The sequence below is a fragment of the Xiphophorus hellerii genome, chromosome 8 (genome assembly GCF_003331165.1).
Source record: "Xiphophorus hellerii strain 12219 chromosome 8, Xiphophorus_hellerii-4.1, whole genome shotgun sequence".
NCBI classification, from domain to species: Eukaryota; Metazoa; Chordata; class Actinopteri; order Cyprinodontiformes; family Poeciliidae; genus Xiphophorus; species Xiphophorus hellerii.
The window spans coordinates 28585880-28605550 of record NC_045679.1 but is presented as its reverse complement, the minus strand read 5'-3'; the positions used below and the strand labels follow the sequence as shown (position 1 = coordinate 28605550).

At 37.7% G+C, this 19671-nt stretch overlaps 1 protein-coding gene across 2 annotated transcripts in view; it reads left to right on the top strand.

Moving 5' to 3' along the window:
* nrg1 (neuregulin 1) overlaps window positions 1-18889 on the top strand; it is a 36986-nt gene extending 18097 nt beyond the window's left edge. The window contains exons 3-8 of one of the 2 annotated variants that reach the window (XM_032570403.1): window positions 2401-2539; window positions 8330-8388; window positions 10904-11006; window positions 11895-12048; window positions 12130-12245; window positions 16804-18889. In XM_032570403.1, the coding sequence (XP_032426294.1) occupies window positions 2401-2539; window positions 8330-8388; window positions 10904-11006; window positions 11895-12048; window positions 12130-12245; window positions 16804-17401 (1169 nt within the window). In that variant the 3' untranslated portion in view covers window positions 17402-18889. Of the gene's footprint in view, window positions 1-2400; window positions 2540-7555; window positions 7624-8329; window positions 8389-10903; window positions 11007-11894; window positions 12049-12129; window positions 12246-16803 lie in introns of both variants that reach the window. The other variant, XM_032570402.1, reaches the window with a different exon arrangement.
* The last annotated feature ends 782 nt before the right edge of the window (window positions 18890-19671 follow it).

Below are 19671 nucleotides of genomic sequence, written 5' to 3'. Positions count from 1 at the left end.
CAGCAGCATGTGGCAGGAGGGAGCTGGAATCAAACCCACAACTTTCAGATTGTGCGGCAACTGCTTTTTCCTCTGTGCAATCTTTGTTAGAAATATACTTTTTGTGTTGAAACACTGATAGACAGGGAGGACAGACTATCAAAAATGTTTTTTTCAGGACCAAGATAACAATCTTGACAAATTAAGTTATGCCAAGCTGAAAATTCTGCTGTGTCTGTGGTGTAATAGTGTGCTTTAGTAACAAACATGCAGAAGAAAAGGTTTACCTAGAGGTAATGTAAAGTTTAACATGCAATTACGTTTTATATATATACAGTATATAAGATATAATTTGAGTAAAATCCTAAAATTCGTACACAGTCTTTCAATAAAGGCAGGCAGTAAAATAAAAAAAAAGTTCATATTTTCAGTTTTTTTGTACATTATGTATGTGATGGACCGAGTTAAAAACAGGAGGAGTCACAGGACATATTAGGGTTTTTTATTTTAACCCAAAGATTATAAATAACAAAGGATAAACTGAGCTCATTAAAGACGTCAAAGAAACAAAACTGAACTCAGGCAAAAAATGTAAATAAACTGGCTGCACAAACAAACATAACTGACCTAACAAAGAAATGACACACAGGGGTTTATATACTGGCTGATCAGACCAATTAAGACACAATAGGGGTAAATAAACAGAATACAATTACAAATAACACAAAACAAATAACAGTACAGCTAAGTTTGGCTAAACTAAAGACCCAAAACTGAAAATCAAAAATATTAAACTTTAAATACTAATATTTACTTAAATACAAAACTTATCTAAACAAAGAAACTACAAATTCCCCCTGCCAGCAGGAACTAGTGGTGCAGTCCAATCAGCATGTAAGCCTGCTGAGCCCTGGCCCCCATCCTTTGTTTGGCAACTCCAAGGCAGGCAAGTACCGGCGGGAAAACAAACAGAATTAATCTAGTGATGGTGAGATGAAGCCTCATGAGGCATTGAACCACTTGAGCCAACTGGTTCGAGAAAGGGTTCATTTCTTGAAGCTTCATGTGCACACGAAACCACCTACTGGCCAGGTGTATAATCACAGCCAGCTGTATCTTAACACGTGTGATGCATTGAATTTTTGTCTATTATGGCTCTTGGGAATGACTTCACAAAAGGTGTAGGACGAAATCATTTGTCTACATAAATTATGTATACACATGTGTGTATAATAAAATATTGTTTGAATGTATCCTCTGTGTGTAATTATTCCCAAAATAGTAGTGTCATGTGATATGGCATGTTGTGTAATAATGTTTTTCTGTGACTCTAGAAAAATGGCCTGGGCTTAATCAGGCAGAGGACAGTGAAAGTGCTTGTGGAACTAGGGAGGGGGTAGTGAATAGGCTAATGCTTGTGTAACTTGGATGATTTCATGCATTTTTATTAAGAAACAACAATTTCTCCACAGTTTTTGGTTTCAAACGATTTCTCTTTTTTGACACTACATGGATGAGGTGTTATTATTGTACCCCAACTCCTTGGAGCACAATAAACACCTCACCTTTACAGAAAATAAGAAACAGTGAAAAATACAGTTGCTCATAAGCAAACCTAATGCATCTGCAAATGTTCAGTTCACCTTACCTTGTTAGGGCTTATCAAATCGAAATGTTCCCACATAGGGGAAATCCTCCTCTTTCTCGCCGGCTCCATCCTACTCCTATCCTGTCCTCGCGCTCCTAAATCTCCTATCTATCTCTCTCCTAAACTCTCCAAACACCAAACTAACTGTCTCAAACTAAATAACCACTATCCAAACTCTGCTATCCAAACTATCAAAACTCTATCCACTCTCTCAACTGACCGCAACTCGCCTACAACAACCCACATTTTGAATGGAGCCTGTGGGGTTTTTAAAGCTGTCAAACCCCGCGCCAAACTCTGAGCCACTTCCCGAAGCAGTCACGTGGTACAGCCGGGCAGCGAGGCTTCGGACGTCATCGTTTTCGGCTCCTCCCCTAAATGAAGCAAGCTTCGATACGCGCTTTACGGAAACGCCCCCTCCATTACTCGACACACGCCTCGAAGCCTCGGCACATCACGTAACATCACTAAATTAATCTTAAGCAAACAAAATTAACTTTAAGTTGATATAAATACATATGCTAACTAAATGTGCGTGCTAACAAATAGAACAAATGTATCCAAATCAACTAATAAATGTTTATTGAAACTAAAGTGTAGTTGTGTTTGTATGAAAAAATAAACTGTGCATAAAAAAAGAGTTACCGACATCAGAGTGTGGCCATGGATTTGGCCATCACAATGTATTTATTTATTACTTGCGGTTAGAAAACTGACTGTATTTGATTCTATTTATTGTCCTTCAAGCAATAACCCTGGTTGTCATCCTGCAGCTACCACCAGCACCTCCACTCCAACCAAGGCTTCCAGCCACATCATGCGTTGCAGTGACAGGCAGAAGAACTACTGCGTTAATGGAGGAGAATGCTTCACACTTGAAATTATGCCTGGCAGTACAAAGTTTCTATGCAGGTATGAGACAGACTTCTGCTTATGTGTTGGAATTGCTAGTGGACAACTTTTAACCTCCGGTTATAATTAGTTACCAGAGTTACCGGGTTAAAGGGCTTTCATTACTATGTTTACAACTTTTCCTTTTAATTTTGTTTGGTCTTGTAATTCATAATATCGTCTCTATGTCAATAACTCTAAAAAGGAGTGGAAGAAAGAAATGAATGTTTATGTTGAAACACTGATAGAGTCTGATGAATCAATTGATTGATCAATCAATCAATAAATGAAAGAAAGTACCGGTTAGACTAAAACACAGCCTAATGTTACCAAAGAGTGATGACAATAGGTAAGTAACACTGAATCAACTGTACACAATGCAGTGCCTACTAAATACAAAAGTAGGAATAGTAAAGTTTTCATCTTGAATGTTAACTACTACTAACTACTAATTACTTAAAGAATTATACAGTGATTTGTCCAATGAAGAGAAAGAAGTCTTGAGGATTGCTGTCTGAGAGCAGCAAGTTGGAGATCTTACAGACAGGCTCCTTTCTGGGGGTTTAAAAGTGGTCTGTGATGATCTACGGAGGCAGCTGACCCCCTGTGACAAAATCAGGAAATTGGAAAGCAAGAATTCTGGTAGCATCATGTTTGATGCAGACACGCTGATTTCTGTTTCTGCTGGTGTGTGCTCACCGTTGATAGGCCTGTTACTGGACTGGACATCATGTGACTACCGTGTGTCATGTGCAGCATTGTTTTGTACTGAGTCAATAATATCTGTTATCAGGAAAATGACAGTAATGCAATGGATCTGAAAAAGTGTGCAATGTTTTACAATTAATTGTCAACCATATGACAATTAGATAACGTCCAAGGGTATCTTATTTCACAGTTCTAGAAAAAGTAGTAATAAAACCAAAAAGTGTTAGTTGCCATGGCAACCATGTGCCGGTGGAGGAAAGCTGACAGTGACACAAAGGAAGAATACAAGTGGTTTTGAGTTTTTCACCTGTTTTTCAGCAATTTTTCCCTTTGCCATGGTGCACTGCAGCTGAAAGTTGAATAAGCGCCAAAACCTGGACTGCCTGACAGACTCCTGCATTGGAACAGTATGGTTTTGTGGACATGATGTCGCCTGCAGATGCGTGCCACTAACTATGGCGACTACTTGGCACTCTCCGATCTAGTAATCTACATCGATGGTGCTCACCTCACCATGCTTGCAGGACTTACTGCTGTGGTCATTAACAAATCAATGAGAAGTGCAGGCTGTCTGGCACACGTTGGTGCTCAGGAATCTCTGTGGAATGAGTATGGTTGAAGTAATTTCCACTCAGGTTTTTGTTAGACAACGCTTTTCTCTGAAGAATTGTGTCACCAGTATACTTTGTGTCTGATGTGCTTTTATTGTGTAGCATAACAACAGTCAGGATAAAAGTTACAATTTATGGCACATAAATTGGTCTAGCAGCCAATTGGAGCCTCATAATAGGTAATGAATTTTACTGATATACCATCACTCTGTCATCTGACTCAAACACTGAGGAAAATGAAATTCATTCAATTAGCTACAGCTAATTATTATGGGTAAACATACAGGGGGCTGTTAGAGACCATGAGGTGTTTGTTGATTATTTCATAAAATAATCCATGGACATCAGCAAACAAAAAAGTTAAAGTACTGTGTTGTGTTCTCATCCTGGTGGTTCCCTCCTATGAAGGTGTTTAAAATGGAGGGACTGTTTATGATGGATGAGAAGAAATTTACCCTAAAAAATCTCATCTTGCCTTTAATCCCAGTTAGTAGATGATTTAATGAGAGTGGAATTACATTTTCACACAAGACCAGATTGGTTTGGATGACTTCTTAATACATCATTAGAAAATAATCATTTGAAATCTGCATTTATTCACATTAGTTTAGTCTGTTATTAAAATGTGTTTGATGATCTGAAGTGTGGCGAAAAAAAAAAGCAAAAACAGATGATCTTACATCTGTTTTTGTAAAACAGATTTTCAAAATCGCAAATTTGCGATTCCTTTCTGAGATCGTAAATCTGCATAAACACAACCATAAGCCTCCCTTACAGATTACTTTAAATGTGTGTTCTTTTAGAACATACAGCTGAGATTGCAGATTCAAAGGGGCGTGGCCTATTACTCAGCAAAATTCCCCTGAGCTGATGTGGTTGAACTCTGTCACTGTTCTCCTGCAGGCAGTCTAAATGAATCGAATGCTTTAAGAAGCAAAGCTGTTGATCAGCCATATTATCTGCAAGAGGTTTTACTGAATAAAGTACTTGTGAGATTTAAAAGGCACTGGATGATGAGCTGTTGGTTCTGCTCTGTTTGCAGTGGCAGATTGTAGCATTACGGCTAATAGTTTTGCTGTGTGTCATATCTCTATGTCATATCTGTTCTTCAATCCTGTCTTAGTCTTGCAGCTCATGCGTCTGCAGCTCTGTGATGAACTGCAGTGGGAATCAAAGCAGAGGTGTGATATAAATTCTGTCCTCAAAACTTTCCAGCTGATGGAGAGGCATAAAGTGTGCAGTTAGATCATGAGTCCATGATCTACATGGATCATGGACCCATGAGTGAAAGTGAGCATTTCCACTCCACAATGTGAAGGGACCTCAAAAGGAACAGGACTATAGGTCATCTTAGTATGACCTATAGCAAGCTACTATTAATTTTTTTCTATAGTCTATTACAGCATATGCTCACTCAGAGGGGAAATTGAGTGATCATGAATTCAATATAAGGAAGAAGTAGAAATTGAATTAGAAAACAATATTTTCACTGGTATGTGTGATATGAAAGTTTGTCTCTTCACCTAAGACATCAGCTCTAAATGAAGCAGCAGCTCATTTCCAACCCAGTGTCAGTGATCAAAAGTTGTCTAGCTAAAGTCCATGTGATGTAATATGGACTCTGCCTCCAGTGGTCAGCCTTCTGACTCCCTCTGCTCCCCCTCAACTGGCAGTTTATCCATTCAGAGTAATTTTCCCCACCTCTTCCCACTGAGCAGCTAGCACAGAGGTTTCCTAGTCATGTACCTAACCTCAGAGTTGGCATGTTGTTGGGTTTCCATTGAGCACTTTAGCTGCTGCCTGCTGAATATCAAGGTCCGAACCCTACAAGGGTTTAGAACCTTAACTTTACTCTAGATTTCACTGTCTTCCTTAACTCACATATTCAATCAATCTCAAAGGCCACCTTTTTGTCAAATCACAAACATTTCAGGACTCCAGTCTTTAGTTCCTATTTATTGGGTTGAAACTACCAGATGCTCCTCTGAACATATGCAACATGGTTATGTTTGTGGTATATATATATATATATATATATATATATATATATATATATATATATATATATATATATATATATATACGTATATATATATTACACACTTGCACACGGATGATCATTACTGCACAAATGATTATGTTTTAGCTGGCAACAAGAATATTCACCATAAACAAATGCAGTAAGCAGCCTTTCCTTTGTGTTTGGTTTTTGATTATATATACTGAATAAAGAAATATAAGGTCATTTTTTCAGAATAAAAAAACAACTTGTCTCAAGAAACTTACCTTTATAATCTTTACAATCTTTACTGGATATGTATAAAATCTGTTTTATTTTAAACTTAAATAGAGTAAAGTAATTATTTGGTTTTATTGTGTTCTCAGAAATATGAGGTCATAAGATAGATCCAGTTGTGGAAAAGATGTTCATCTGTTTTAGAAGAGCCACGTTATTGGCATTCATCAAGCAGAGAAAACATCTAATGGGATTGTTGAAACTATGAAGATTAGGTTAAGAACTTTCCAACTTGTTTTTAAAAACTAGAAGGAATGTGGGAGCCACCATCACTATGGTCGAGATGTGGTCAGAAAAATATGTTGAATGGTTGTGATCAGCAATCACATAAACGTCTGGTGAAATAAAATCATAGAAAACATCAGCAGAACTCAGATGTGTTTAAAAGTGAAAGTGAGCATTTCCACTCCACAATGTGAAGGGACCTCAAAAGGAACAGGACTGAAGAGCTTCCACAGATCAGTGAGGCTAATCTGTTGGGGAGCATCAGACTGGACTCTGGAGCAGTGGAAGGTCAGTTTTGCCTGATGAGTCCAGATTTAAACACTGAAGACCAGGTTAGTCCATCTGTGAATTTCCTCTTTGCTGGTGGCATGACTACATTCCAAAATGACAATGCCAGAATTCATCAGACTCAAGCTGTCTAAAAGTGCTTCAGTGATCATGAGTCATCATGGATTGACCACCACGGACTCCAGAGTTCAAACTGCACATCGCTGGAACTCTCCCATCATCTCTGCAAGATCATGGCACAAATCAATTCAACACTGGATGGAAATAAAGATTTTGACATTACAAAGCTTATTGAAATGATGATTGAGGTAATGTATTCTGTTTTGGTCCAGGTAAATATTACAGTGTGAGACACTTTTTTTTGACTGGTAGTGGTTTCTCAGCTTCACTTGCTTCTAATTCATTTTCATCCATCCCAAAATGAACTGTTTCAGACTTCAGCCTTCACAACATCAAGCTCATCAGATGCTTGTTTGGATTTTGGTTATATATGTCCTCAGGGAATCTTACCTTAATAATCTTTACAATCTTTATTGGATATGTATAAAATCTATTTTATTTTAAACTTCATTGAATAAAGTCATTATTTGGTTTTATTGTGTTCTCAGAAATGTGAGGTCATTTTTTCAGAATAAAAAAAACTACTTGTCTAACGAATTTCAAGAGCCTGACGGTAAAGTAATACATATAATGGGAATCTATTATGGCCACCAAAATAAAACTTCCAGGTCTCAGTGAAAGTAATGCTCTGTAACTTGAGTTCTTAAATTATTGGACTTTTGTTTGGCCATACAACGATTCTCCTGGGTCTCCGTGTTTTTATTGGTGCTCACTGTGCTGTCAATTAGTGTGTGTTTGTGTGTAACACATAGCCGTTGTGTTTCTCCTCTCCCTTCTATCATCACCCAGGTGCTTGGCTGGATTCACTGGGCACCGATGTGAACAGGCTGTGCTTAAGAAAGTCTCAGACCCAAAACGTATGTGAACACAGATGTCTTCAGTCCCACATGTCATTACTGGTGTCTCACCCTGTCATGTTTTCTTCAAGACATGGTGGGGAAATCCACATTTTCCTGGTAACCTCTAACTAAAATCATGAGATGCAATGATCTTTTAAAAAATAAAATCTGACGCAGCCAAACAGGGAAGCATCTTAAGAGTCCTGCCCACTCTCCCTGCAGAGCACTGCACTGAATTTTGCATGTACTTCACATCTCATCACATGTCATCTGTGTTGTAACCCATCACGTCAAAGGGCTGAGTTGTTTCCAAGAGGCAGAAATACGTGTATGACTTAATGTTGTCTGAATTCACACTAACATTCTTCCCCTGTGACTCCCAATCTATACTATTATGCTAGTGACAGTCTGGACTCAGTGGCCACAGAAGTACATGCAAATTCCAGTTTGTTGCAAAGAGACAAGTTTAACTGGCTTGCTGGCGATGCAAACCCCAACAGTGTGTCATGTAATCTCTGCATGACTACAGACAAACTAAAACACACAGGAAGGTCTGAGAAAAATCACATAACTCAGATTCTCAGATGTAAAAAAGTGACAGCTATATTTTTGGTCTTATTGGACCTGTCCTCCTAACACCAGTGATGACTGTTGTGGGTTTTACACAGATCTTTGGTAACTAACAGCCTCTCGTTCTTGTTTGTTTCTTGTCTTTCATGCTTAGGTGTCCAAGTGAATTTACTGGTGATCGCTGCCAAAACTATGTAATGGCCAGCTTTTACAGTATGTGTCCTGTTCTTCTGTCCTATCATCCAGATTAAAGCATGCATCACTAACAATCACTCACATTTTTCCTTCATATCAATAATTTTGTCACATTTTTTTGCATGCTAGCAAATCTCTCTGGCATGATTTGAAATTGGTTCTTAGCTTTTAACTTGAAGGAATGGTTTTACTGTTATCTAGAGGAGTTACAATAAAATAGAATAGAATTTGCATTGTTGTTTCTTGAAAGTTGGAAAAATAAAAATGTAAAAGATGAGCATTAGAAACCATATCAGGCTGCATGCACGTTGGCACATGCACGAAGTGCATGCAGCCTGTGCATGACCCGGCAACTACATGCACTCCCACTGGATTTCTGACCATTACCACCCATCACTAACCTTAACATTTGCACACAATATTTCCATTCACTGATGCCTTTCCCTCGGTTTGTACTGATACATTGGTTTAGTTAAGTAGGGTTTTGTAAAGTACTTCAAAGTAGGCAATGTCTTACTTGCAGTAGACAGCTGATTAAGAGACTAATGAGGCCAGTCAAGACAGCATCAGATGCCAGCATTTGAAAAAAAAGCGGATTTTATCATCTGAACTCAAACACCATATATGTATAATATTTTATAGTGCAATATAGTGGAGATTTACATTGGTTAATTTCAGTCTCCTTTGTTAAATTAGACACTGCAGGATTTTTGGTAAAGTACTGCACAGGTAGTCCTCATGCTAAACACCATCAGTACAGTAAACTAGCTGTAGATTTACTCACATCACAGCTGACGCTGTGAAGGATGTTCATAAATCAGAATTCCTTCAAACTGCTGTGAGGTCAGAAGGTTTGAGGTGTATGGATTTCTTCTTCTCAGCCTAATCTGAAACCTTTTGTTTGATCACAACTTTTCCTCACCATAGAAAAATGCTCTTGTTCTTAAAGCCAAGCTAAAAACGGCTTTTCATCAGATGGGATTTGACCAATTTTCTCCATGTATTTATTTTACTCCATCACAGAGGTTCACTTCGCTCATGACAACATGACGCTATAGTAGGTCAGGTTCCAGGCTTTAGTTAGGACACAGTTATAAAGATAAGAGGAACATTAGCTTTACTTTGGGTTGGTCCATTATGAAATAACATATAGTTAGTGTTATTTTGGTCAGTGTTGAAATTGTAATGATTTAAAATGATTATTCTTTAGGTTGGTTAAAAAAAAACAACACAATGCAATTATTGCAGTTAAAGAACAGAGAATTTCTATGAAACCTGATATTTTCCCTGATACCTCTGTGATAATTCATGCCTTAAAATATTTATTCAAATTCAGAGTAATATATGAAAATAAACAAATGACATTAGAAAATTTTCTGGTATCCAGCAATAAAGTGAAACTAATCTTATTAAATAGGCGTCCTCAAAAAACAGCATATGCCAAAAACCACAATGTTATTAAAACAATGTTTTTCCATTTCTTTTGAGCCCAAGTTGAAATTGAATGATAAATTTATCATTTGCACATTTCCTTCTCATAATTATATGTATAAGTGTGTGTTGCCATAATGTCAGCTCTACATATTCTACATCTGCTAATGCTGTATGTTTCTGTGGAGATTGGAGGAATTGTGTTTGTCCCTCCAGTTTCACTTCAGTGTTTGTGTTTTCTAACACACCTGCTTCCATTTAGTGCGTCCGATCATATTTATTTCATCTGTCTATTTCATCTCTTCTAATACTGTATAAAGATGAGCAAAAAGCAGCAAACCAATGCAAATGGATAGTGTAGCTGCTCCCCTGCACTTGAATTAATCAGCCAGTCTCGACGGGTGAATTTGGCGTTTTTATTTTTCTTTTACGGGTGATTCAGATCCACCATGATCACCTCAATCACCACAGTCACCGTGAAAACTAAAACGTATACAAATATTAGAATACAAGCATAAACCTACAATACAAACAAAACAAAACGTACCTCGCTGCTTTCACTGGGGAACACTAAGTGTTGATTTCTTCATACCAAACAGCTTGACAGTTCAAGTCATTGATTGACACAATGATTCTACCAGCCTTTATAGGACCTGTCCCCATCACCTACGGCAGCCCGTGAGGTACATACAAAACCCCAAAACATTACAAAGTGTAAATACCATTAAACAAAACAAAATAAAAAAACCAACAAAATGCTAATCAAAACAGAGATTGGAGATCTCTTTACATCTCCAATGTAAAGAGATGTAATAAACAATCTGCAACATTCTTAATTTAAAAAATTCACTTTGAATAATTTACAATAAATAGTCTACAAATATAAATTATTTGGGCAATTTATTTTAAATAGTTCACTATCCATTACAGATAGTTTGGCGTTTTTATCAATGGTGAGATTTGATCATCTAACATTTCTCAGTGTTATACTGTACATAATGCAGTGTTGCATGCACAATACTCTCTTTCTGTTTGCTTTTACTGGTGTGTTTGTGATTGAGTGTTACTTTGATGTTATAAAGAATTTTCTCTTCTCTTTCAGAAGCCGAGGAGCTGTATCAAAAGCGCATTTTAACAATAACAGGGATCTGCATAGCACTCCTAGTTGTTGGAATCATGTGCGTGGTTGCCTACTGCAAAACAAAGTAATTTCTGCCATTTTTTTCTCTTTTAGCATAAATGTTTTGAATTTTCACACCAAAATCCGCAAATCTCTCCAATGGGGCGAATCTCAGTGTCTCATCCCAGACTGCAGATTTATCAATTAAATTAAGCCTGAAAATTACATGCTGTGCACCTCAGCAGACCTGAAGTAAAGAGATCTGTTTGGGGAGGTTGAGGTATTATTTTGATCCTGTCTTGTGTTGATGAAAAGAATACAAGAATAAATAAAATTGAATTGTTCTTATAATTCAGATGGGTTTTGGATGTATTCTAAAAGTAATGTTTTTTGTGTATTTTTGTGCATGGTCAATTGAATGCTGAAAACACTAATATGATAAGCAAATTTACAGACTATCCCCATGTCAAAAACACATGTACAAAATACCAAAGAATCTAAGCAATGATCCCATGATAACACCACTTATTGTCATGCAACACGTTGGACCTGCTTCAAGGTTCTAGCAGGTCTTTGTGCACCAGACGCAGCAGAGAAATACGATGTAAAGAACGTCCCTTTAAATTTTGCTGCATTCACTGCAACTTTCACTGCAACTTTCACTGCAGTTCTCTATATAAAAAGTGGATGTCAATACAGATATCATCTTTTATCTAACCACTGATATTTTCAAATTGGTAGTGAAGGTAGTGCAAGTCTTATAAAAATCTTAACTAAAACGTTTGACTTTATAATTGTTACAATTTAGATGTTTTTAATGTATATAGTATTTTGTAATAATGATTACTTCTGTGTTTACAGTCAGTTGTGCAAATGCTTGTAAAGGAGAAGCAGGTGTGGTTTTTGACTCCCTGTGAATATTTGTAATGCCCTCTGGAAATATTGTGACTCTCCTTTCTTTCTCGCCAACCAGCAAGCAAAGGAAGAAACTACGTGAACGCCTGAGACAGAGCCAGAAGAAGAAGAGAAAGAACAATTCAAATCCCGTTGTTGGCTCCTGTACGGAAAGCTCTGCGGCAGGACGTCCCAGTGCTGCTGTGCCTCTGCAGGATTTGAAGATTGTCAATGTAAGCTGTCGGTTTTACATTAAAAGTATGAGAACTTATATCTGTAGAATCAATTCTCATCCTGGTTCTGCCTACTTCCAGCCATGTAATGGTTCCATGAGGCAGCTTGTAACAGAGGAGACAGAAACAAGTTTTCCCACAAGCAAATATGCGACTGCTAATCAGCCCACCACACTCACCAACATCTCCAGCCAAAGGTAAAAACAGACATTTCATTAGATGCTCTCTTTGGTTTGAATTTGTTCATGTGAATTTATGTGTTACTAATTAGATTGAAAATGTGCACATGGTTGGCGTAAGTGAAAGAATAGATTTTGTTCTGTCTGCCTCCAGGCTCTTCAGATGGTGACGAAGCTCACATAGTGTACACATTGTTCCTCACCACTGTTTTAATTTAGCTGCCCAAGCAGCTACAGTTCTGTAAAGGCCTGTTGTAATTCAAAAATTATCATTTTCTTTACCAAAATGAAGTTCCATCTTGGAGGCTTCAACACTCTCCATATTTCACACATCCATTATTCATGCAGATATTTTAAGGGTTGCAGCACAAACAGCTCAACAGCGCCCCCCAGTAACTTAATAATAATGATAATAGTAATAAAACAGTAAAGAGACTGGGATTTAAAATGACAACACTCCCTTACATAACTGTACATGTATTCTGGTCCCTGAGTGTAAAGAGGAGAAGTCTTTTCTGAAGTCCTGAACAAACCCGGGTTGGGAACACTGCGACCTTTGACCCGACACTGAGAACATGGACTCAGGTGTGCTTTTACTGATTATACAGAGTTTTGTGATGTCCTGACACAAACTTCAGATATTAAACATGAAAACTAAATCCAAGTGTGGTCTTTATAGAGGTGCAGTCTTGATGAGCTCCATACATCCTCCAGTCTCATTTTGGGATGTTTTCTGATCTGACATCCTGTTCCTGTTTTCTGATTTCCCTTGTTGCTTCTCCTGTGCAGTGAGAATAAATATCAAAAATAAGAAGAACGTACATATTTAGGTGATTTAGTAAGGAGCCTCTGTCCTTTAGCCTCTGTCTAAACACCTGCTATGTGACATGGGTTAAACAGACTGTGGGCAGAAGACATAGCAGTATATGGTCCCCATGTAAATAACTGCCTCCCTGTCTCTGCAGCTGGAGTGAGGACTGGAGCAACAATGTTCTGTCTGATACTGAGTCTTACTCTGTGATGTCATTGGTGGAGAATAGCCAACGTGCCACACAGGGCGTCCGGGGTCGTCTGAATGCCACAAGTGGCACCACTGACTTAAGTTCTAATTCAGCAAAGTGCCGAGACACCAAACTCCAACAGGAGTTGCCTTAAAGTTCCAGGTAACTGATAAACGAATCTTAAATTTGACAAATGAACAGAACTATACAGATAAGAAAAATGACAACACTTTAGGGGAAAATCGTCTACAACTATCAGTTTAAAATAATCAAAAGGAAGCACTTAATCTGCAAATAATGGGTAATGGGGTTCATTTCTCCATGTAATAAATTTATCAAAGGTACATTTAGATATGTTTAATTTAATCATTTTCATGTCTTAATTTAATGATAGAATTTGGAAATCCCTGCTCATTGTGTAGATTTCAGTTTCCAGTAGAGAAGCTGTTTCATGAACATGTGTGGACTGTTTCTTTTATTATCTCCCCATCAGTTAGTAAATATGGAATTAGTTTTTCAATCAATTAAATTAGAGCATAATTAATGCAATTATTTAACATATAAATTGCCCTGAAGTGCAACGTGTCCATATTTAAAAAAATAAAAAAATCATCTTAATGGAAAAGATGGACAGGAGAAATATGCCCTCAGATTGGTCAGACCTCAGAGGTTGACATGCACTCATTATGGTGTGAATGTCGTCACTTTGAGCTCTTTATGTTGAATTTAAACATGAAACAACTTCATTATTTGATGCAGAATTTGATGTTTCCTATTAAATTACCTGTCAACTGCTGGTTCTTACACCAATATAGAAATTCCTTTAAAGTTGGGCAATAGGATGTATTTATTTTTCTTTAATTTCTTATTTTATAACTATGCTTGGTTGAAGCCAAAAGATGCAGCCCAAGAAGAAATAAGACATAAAGTAGCTTTATTTTACACAAATCCTTCCAGATGAAAGCAAAGCTTTTATTTTTTCCCCAGAGTGCAGCGGTGATTTATTTACCCAAACTTATAACACAACAAAATGGCTGTAGCCTATTCAGAAACTTCATTAATTGGAATAACAAAAAATATTGGGGAGGGAAACAAACAAAAACTTTTTTTTCAAGCTTAGTAGTGTTGAGCTATCTTCCAGACTCAGCTAAATATGAGATAACATCTACAAAATTAAACATTAACTAAAATAAACACAATCTTCTCCAATGAACGTGTGTTTCCATAAAACAATCTCAACCTCAGTTTGAAGTCTTTTTGAGCGATTTTGCTCATTCAGCATAAACAAATGAATGTCTGCTCTCACTGAGCTGCTGGAACGTTGACCTGTCCCCAGGTTCTATACATTGAGCTGATGAGTTGAGACTTAAAGTGGAAGAATTTGGCAGTAGTCCTCTGTCTTCATTTTGCAATGTGTCTCTAAGACCCACATCACGATGCTATCACCACCACTTGGGCATTTCTTTTCTCATTGTGAATAAATAGTTCAATCTTTGTCTCATCTGACTATCAAACGTTTCTCCTGTCTAATCCAGGTAATAAAGTCTTTGACATGTCTTCAAGACTTTAAGATGTCTTTGACATGTTAATGATAACTTCTCTAGTCATGTCCTCTCTGTCCATGATGATTGAGGTTAAAGCTTGGGTGTCTGGGTTGTTCTTGAACATCCTCACCAGTCTCCTGTCTAAGGACAACACTTGGGGTAAACTTCTTGAAATTTTAATAGTGGTGATTGTCACACTAGGACATTGGTTATAAACACACACTACAACTGGTTCAGACGCATTCTAAAAGGACAAAGATAAATCTGATGTTCAGGTCCATTGTGTGTGAAAGTAAACTGTTTTTATATCCTGTTTCTAGAATGTGCAGCTGTCATTAGGCCTAATCTGGGTGAGTTGGTCACTGTGAACTCTGCACTCAGTGTGAGATCCAGCATCAGCATCATAAAAATATATCAAAATATACATCTGACCTAAGATATTATCTCAGCCCATAACAATGGATCTGTAATACAATCTAAAAATCAGCCTTTCCTTCATGACAGTTAACATCTTGTGCTGTTGCTAATAAGATGGAGCTGCACAGTCAGCACATTTTGTCTTTGTCTTTGGTTTCTGGTTGTAGATTGTAGAAATGCTTTAGCTAAGCTAAATTTAATTGTATTATATATTTTTCAACAGTGAAGTTAAAAAATGGAGAACACTTGTGACAAATAGTATACCAATTGACAAAACCTTAGAAATGCTAAAAAGAAAAAATACAACAGAACAAAATTATGTCCTGAAGCATTACAACCAAACTTAACTGGTTTCATTAACTTTGTCACGTTGTTTGGATTTGCTTCAAATTGTATGGATGGGTGACAACAATAATCATTATGTCCCAATGTTTAATCTCTTCTGACTGGAATGATCTGTTTCCAGTTAGGGTGCACCGATTGCAGTTTTTTGTCCGATTGCCGATCTTTTAAAAAGCCTGAGCTGCTGATTCCGATTTCCTTTGTTTTTGTCTGAAATGTTGCTAAATACAGCAAGGAAGTTGCTGAGTTGGTAACATTGGGGTGACTATTGTTAACAGCAAACATGTAGAGATGACCTGGTGGACCGGTCTGTCAGTCAAACATCTCTCACTGGAGAGCAGCAGAGGACAGTGACTGACTTGTAAACCTTTGCTGAGGTACCGGTACATGTGGATAAGATCGACTTCACATGTTAAGTATCGGATGATCATAGAACACACAGAACTCCCCAAATAACGGAAATCTGCTGGCTGATAAATCGGTGCAACTCTATTTTCCAGAATAGCAGCAGTACGTCGCCTTTATTGTATCTGGATGTTTTGACTTGCACTGTGTTCTTTTATTGGTGATGTCTGTGTTATGAAGCCATAATTCTCCACTTATGACTAAAATGATTTGGTATTTGATCTTTTTTCAAATTTAAACACAGAAGAAAAATGTAAAAACTTGAAATTCTGTATGTGGATGTAAGAAGAGTCTGTCTGCTGACCATGTGTTGTTGTTGCTCATCTTAAATATTTGAAGTCAGAGGGCTGACTGATGAAGTGAGTTTCTGCAGATGTGTGGCACAATAGTTTCTGTTGGAGAGCTTCTGAAATCCTAACAGGAAATATTACCTTAGGAAATGCTGCACTGCTATGGTAGACATTAGAAGACTTTACCAGCCAATGTCCGAGATATTTGACAGAAATTAGTTAAAAATATAATAATTGAAAAAATTATCCTAGTGCTATCAGAAATAAAGAGGTCTCTCTGTTAGCTGTAAGGAGGTTAGCTGGAAACAGCACCCCTAGTGAACATTCGGTTTAAGGCATGTGGGCCTTTATGACTGATGTGATTTTTCAGCTAATTTTTATTGTTGCATTTGGTGAAAAAAAAAATCTCATCTTGAACTTGCACATTTATTTTATTTTACTTTGTGTTTGTAATAAAGACTTCATGGGTTGAATCTTAAATATTTGTATTCTATTTTCATTTTTCAGGTCAGTCCTGCAATATGGATTTTTGAACTAAGTTGTTTCCAATATCTCTGTTCTGACTGTGTTTGTGCAGATTTGCCTCTCCCATGAGAAGCCTGTCCCAGCTGTCTCCGGACCCAAAGACAGCTCTGAGCACTCCTGTGTCTCCTCCATCAGAGATGTCTGCTCCTTTGTCCAGCCTGGCCCTTTCTGTCCCCTCAGTGGCTCTAAGTCCCTCTGTTGAGGAGGAGTGCCCGCTGCTGCTGTCAAAGAAGAGCCAGCAGCAGCTGTCCTCAAGACTGACCGATCAGAAGAGAAGCTTCTCCCACTATAATCACGGCCTGGTAGCACACAGCTTACCTCCCAGCCCAGCCCTCGTTGCAAAGAATGTTACGTACGGAGTCACGGGGGACTGTGGGACTGACGCTGCCAGCTACAGCTTTTTAGAGTTGCCAGAGAAACTAATGAATCGGAACTGCAGCACCAAAAGTGCTGCATGTCATGTACTGTATTCCACAGAGTCCAGTGACAGCATGCTATTCAGTGAAACAGACGAGCCTCATGGAGGAGACGCACCCTTCCGTACTGCAGACAGCAGCACAGCCCTTTGGGACGTGGAGAGCAGCAGGACTAACCCAGCATCACCAAGCCCTGTCCTGCTGGTTAAACCTTACAATCCCATTGCTGTGTAACATTAACAGAAATACCTTCTACAGAGACATATTCACTTAAAATGTAACTTTCAACAAGCTAACTGCTGTATAAAGACTTTTGAAAAAGAAAAAAAGAAACCTATTTTAGTGAAGTAGCAAATAAAGAGTTTTATAAAAGAAGACACAGCTGTATAAAGATGTTCATGAGCTGCAGGTTAAGTGCCATATGCTCGTATGTAGCAAAGGTTCCCAGTAGATTTCAGAGCAGAAAAATATCAACGGTGCCTTTCTGTTTGGTGTGGTTGAGCTGGAGTAGCGTTGCATACTGAGCTATGGATCACCGTCCCAACACTTGGTTGGGTCCAGACGCATGCTTTGATCAAATAGTGAGCATGTTGTGGTTTAATTTCCAGGGTTTTCCTTTGACAGGTCACTCCTTTCATACCCTCGTCTGATTGGTCCACTCAACGGCTTACGGGAATGTGTCACTGAACTAGCACACCTGGACTCATACTCAGTAAACATTTTAAAATGGCTTGTTATCTGCATTTGATGAGAGATAGAGAAAATGTTAGCAAAAATCAGACTTTTGTTGGTCACTATCTGTCCTAGTAACCTGTCACTGAATTAATATAACTGTGAGATAAATGTGCAATCACTAAAACCTGCTTTGTAGGTGTTGCTAATGCTGTCACATCTATACCTAACATAACCATGTAGATTTATTTCAGTTCTATATTGGCTTCTATTCTGTATTAAAGTTCTAATGTTGTTACCGGCAGCGCTGCTGTTGCTCCGGAAAGCCGATACACATTCCCACTTCAGGCTGGGGATTTTCCAGAAAGGCTGCATAAGAAGGCCAGTGTCTGCAAGCTAAACTCTGAACTGTTTGCCAAGCGGATTTAAAAAGCTGTCCTGTGAGATATAATATGAGTAAATAATGAATATCTATAACAAAGACATGAAGAGAAAGATGGAGATGCTTTCTCTGCGTTTGTTTTTTTTTTTTTTTGCTGACTTCCAGCAAATCACTGGAGACAAAATGGCTGCTAAAATGGAAACAGCAGTGGTCAAATACACTGACTTTATGTTCATTCAAGCAAAATATGTTGTTACATCTTCTGACAAAGATATCGTTTTAAAAAGTAACGTTTCATTCATTTCTACAAGAAACTGTTTACTTTGTTTCACAAGTTGTAGAAAAACCCAGTCAGGGTTGTTCCCCCGAAGGACAGTGATGGAAATACAGAATAAATGGAGCATTGTTCCTTTAATGAAGGCTTTCATGTTGTACAGACTGGCCACAAATTATGCTTTAACTACACATAGTGGTTAACTGCTTTAACTCTTACATGGAGTTGTAAGTGTGTTTGTGTGTTTGGACTTTTAAATTCAACAACTCACAAACTTCTAAAGACTTGTTTGCACTTCTGTTCTCAAATGTTTCAGTTTGTAACTTATGTGTGTGGTGTCATTGTAAATGTAATTTAAAAGAAATGAATAAACAAAAACCTGAAATGGTTTAACCATCCAGTCTATTATTTGAACAGAGTCGTCTGCTGAATCACTGTGGAATGAACAGACCCGTTTTGTCATGTTACAACCACAAACTTTATCATATTTTATTGGAATTATATGTGACAAACCGACTTAAAGGAACGGTGAAGGGCAGATGAAGAATAAAACAAGAGAAATGCTAGAAGTAAGATTTTTTTTATTTTTATATTTAAATACGTTTATCAGGTATTCATGATTTTTGACTAGTGTTGAAAAGTCTCCTACATCTTCCCCTTTACTCTGCAGTCACTGTTAGTCGATCTTCTACACTCCGTCCACTAGGTGGAGGAAGAGCCATGTAGGCGTTTTCATGTTTTCTCCATAAGAATCAAAAAGACGTGAAAAATCTGCTTGTTCTTATATTAATTATAAGAAAATTATTTATATTTAATATGGTGTATATAAAAGTTGGGACTTATTGTGTCTCTTTTGGCAAACGTATTTTAAAATGTAATTTATTACACACCATTCCAAGAAAAAGAATAATTCCATGATTGGAACATGAAAAGGTGGCTGACTGAAACTACCAGCTGTTTACTGATATTTGTTCTATTAAAAATCACCTGAACATTTAAATCTGGTCATGAATGTCTACAAAATATCTTCGTTCCCTTCAATCAACGGGACCTACAGTCTCCACCGCTACCCTACATGTTTTTATTCGCATTATAACAACATTTCTGCTCTGGAATCTCATACAGTAGTGAGTTTTGCAGCAGGGAAACGATGGGACGATGACCACTTTCCCTCCT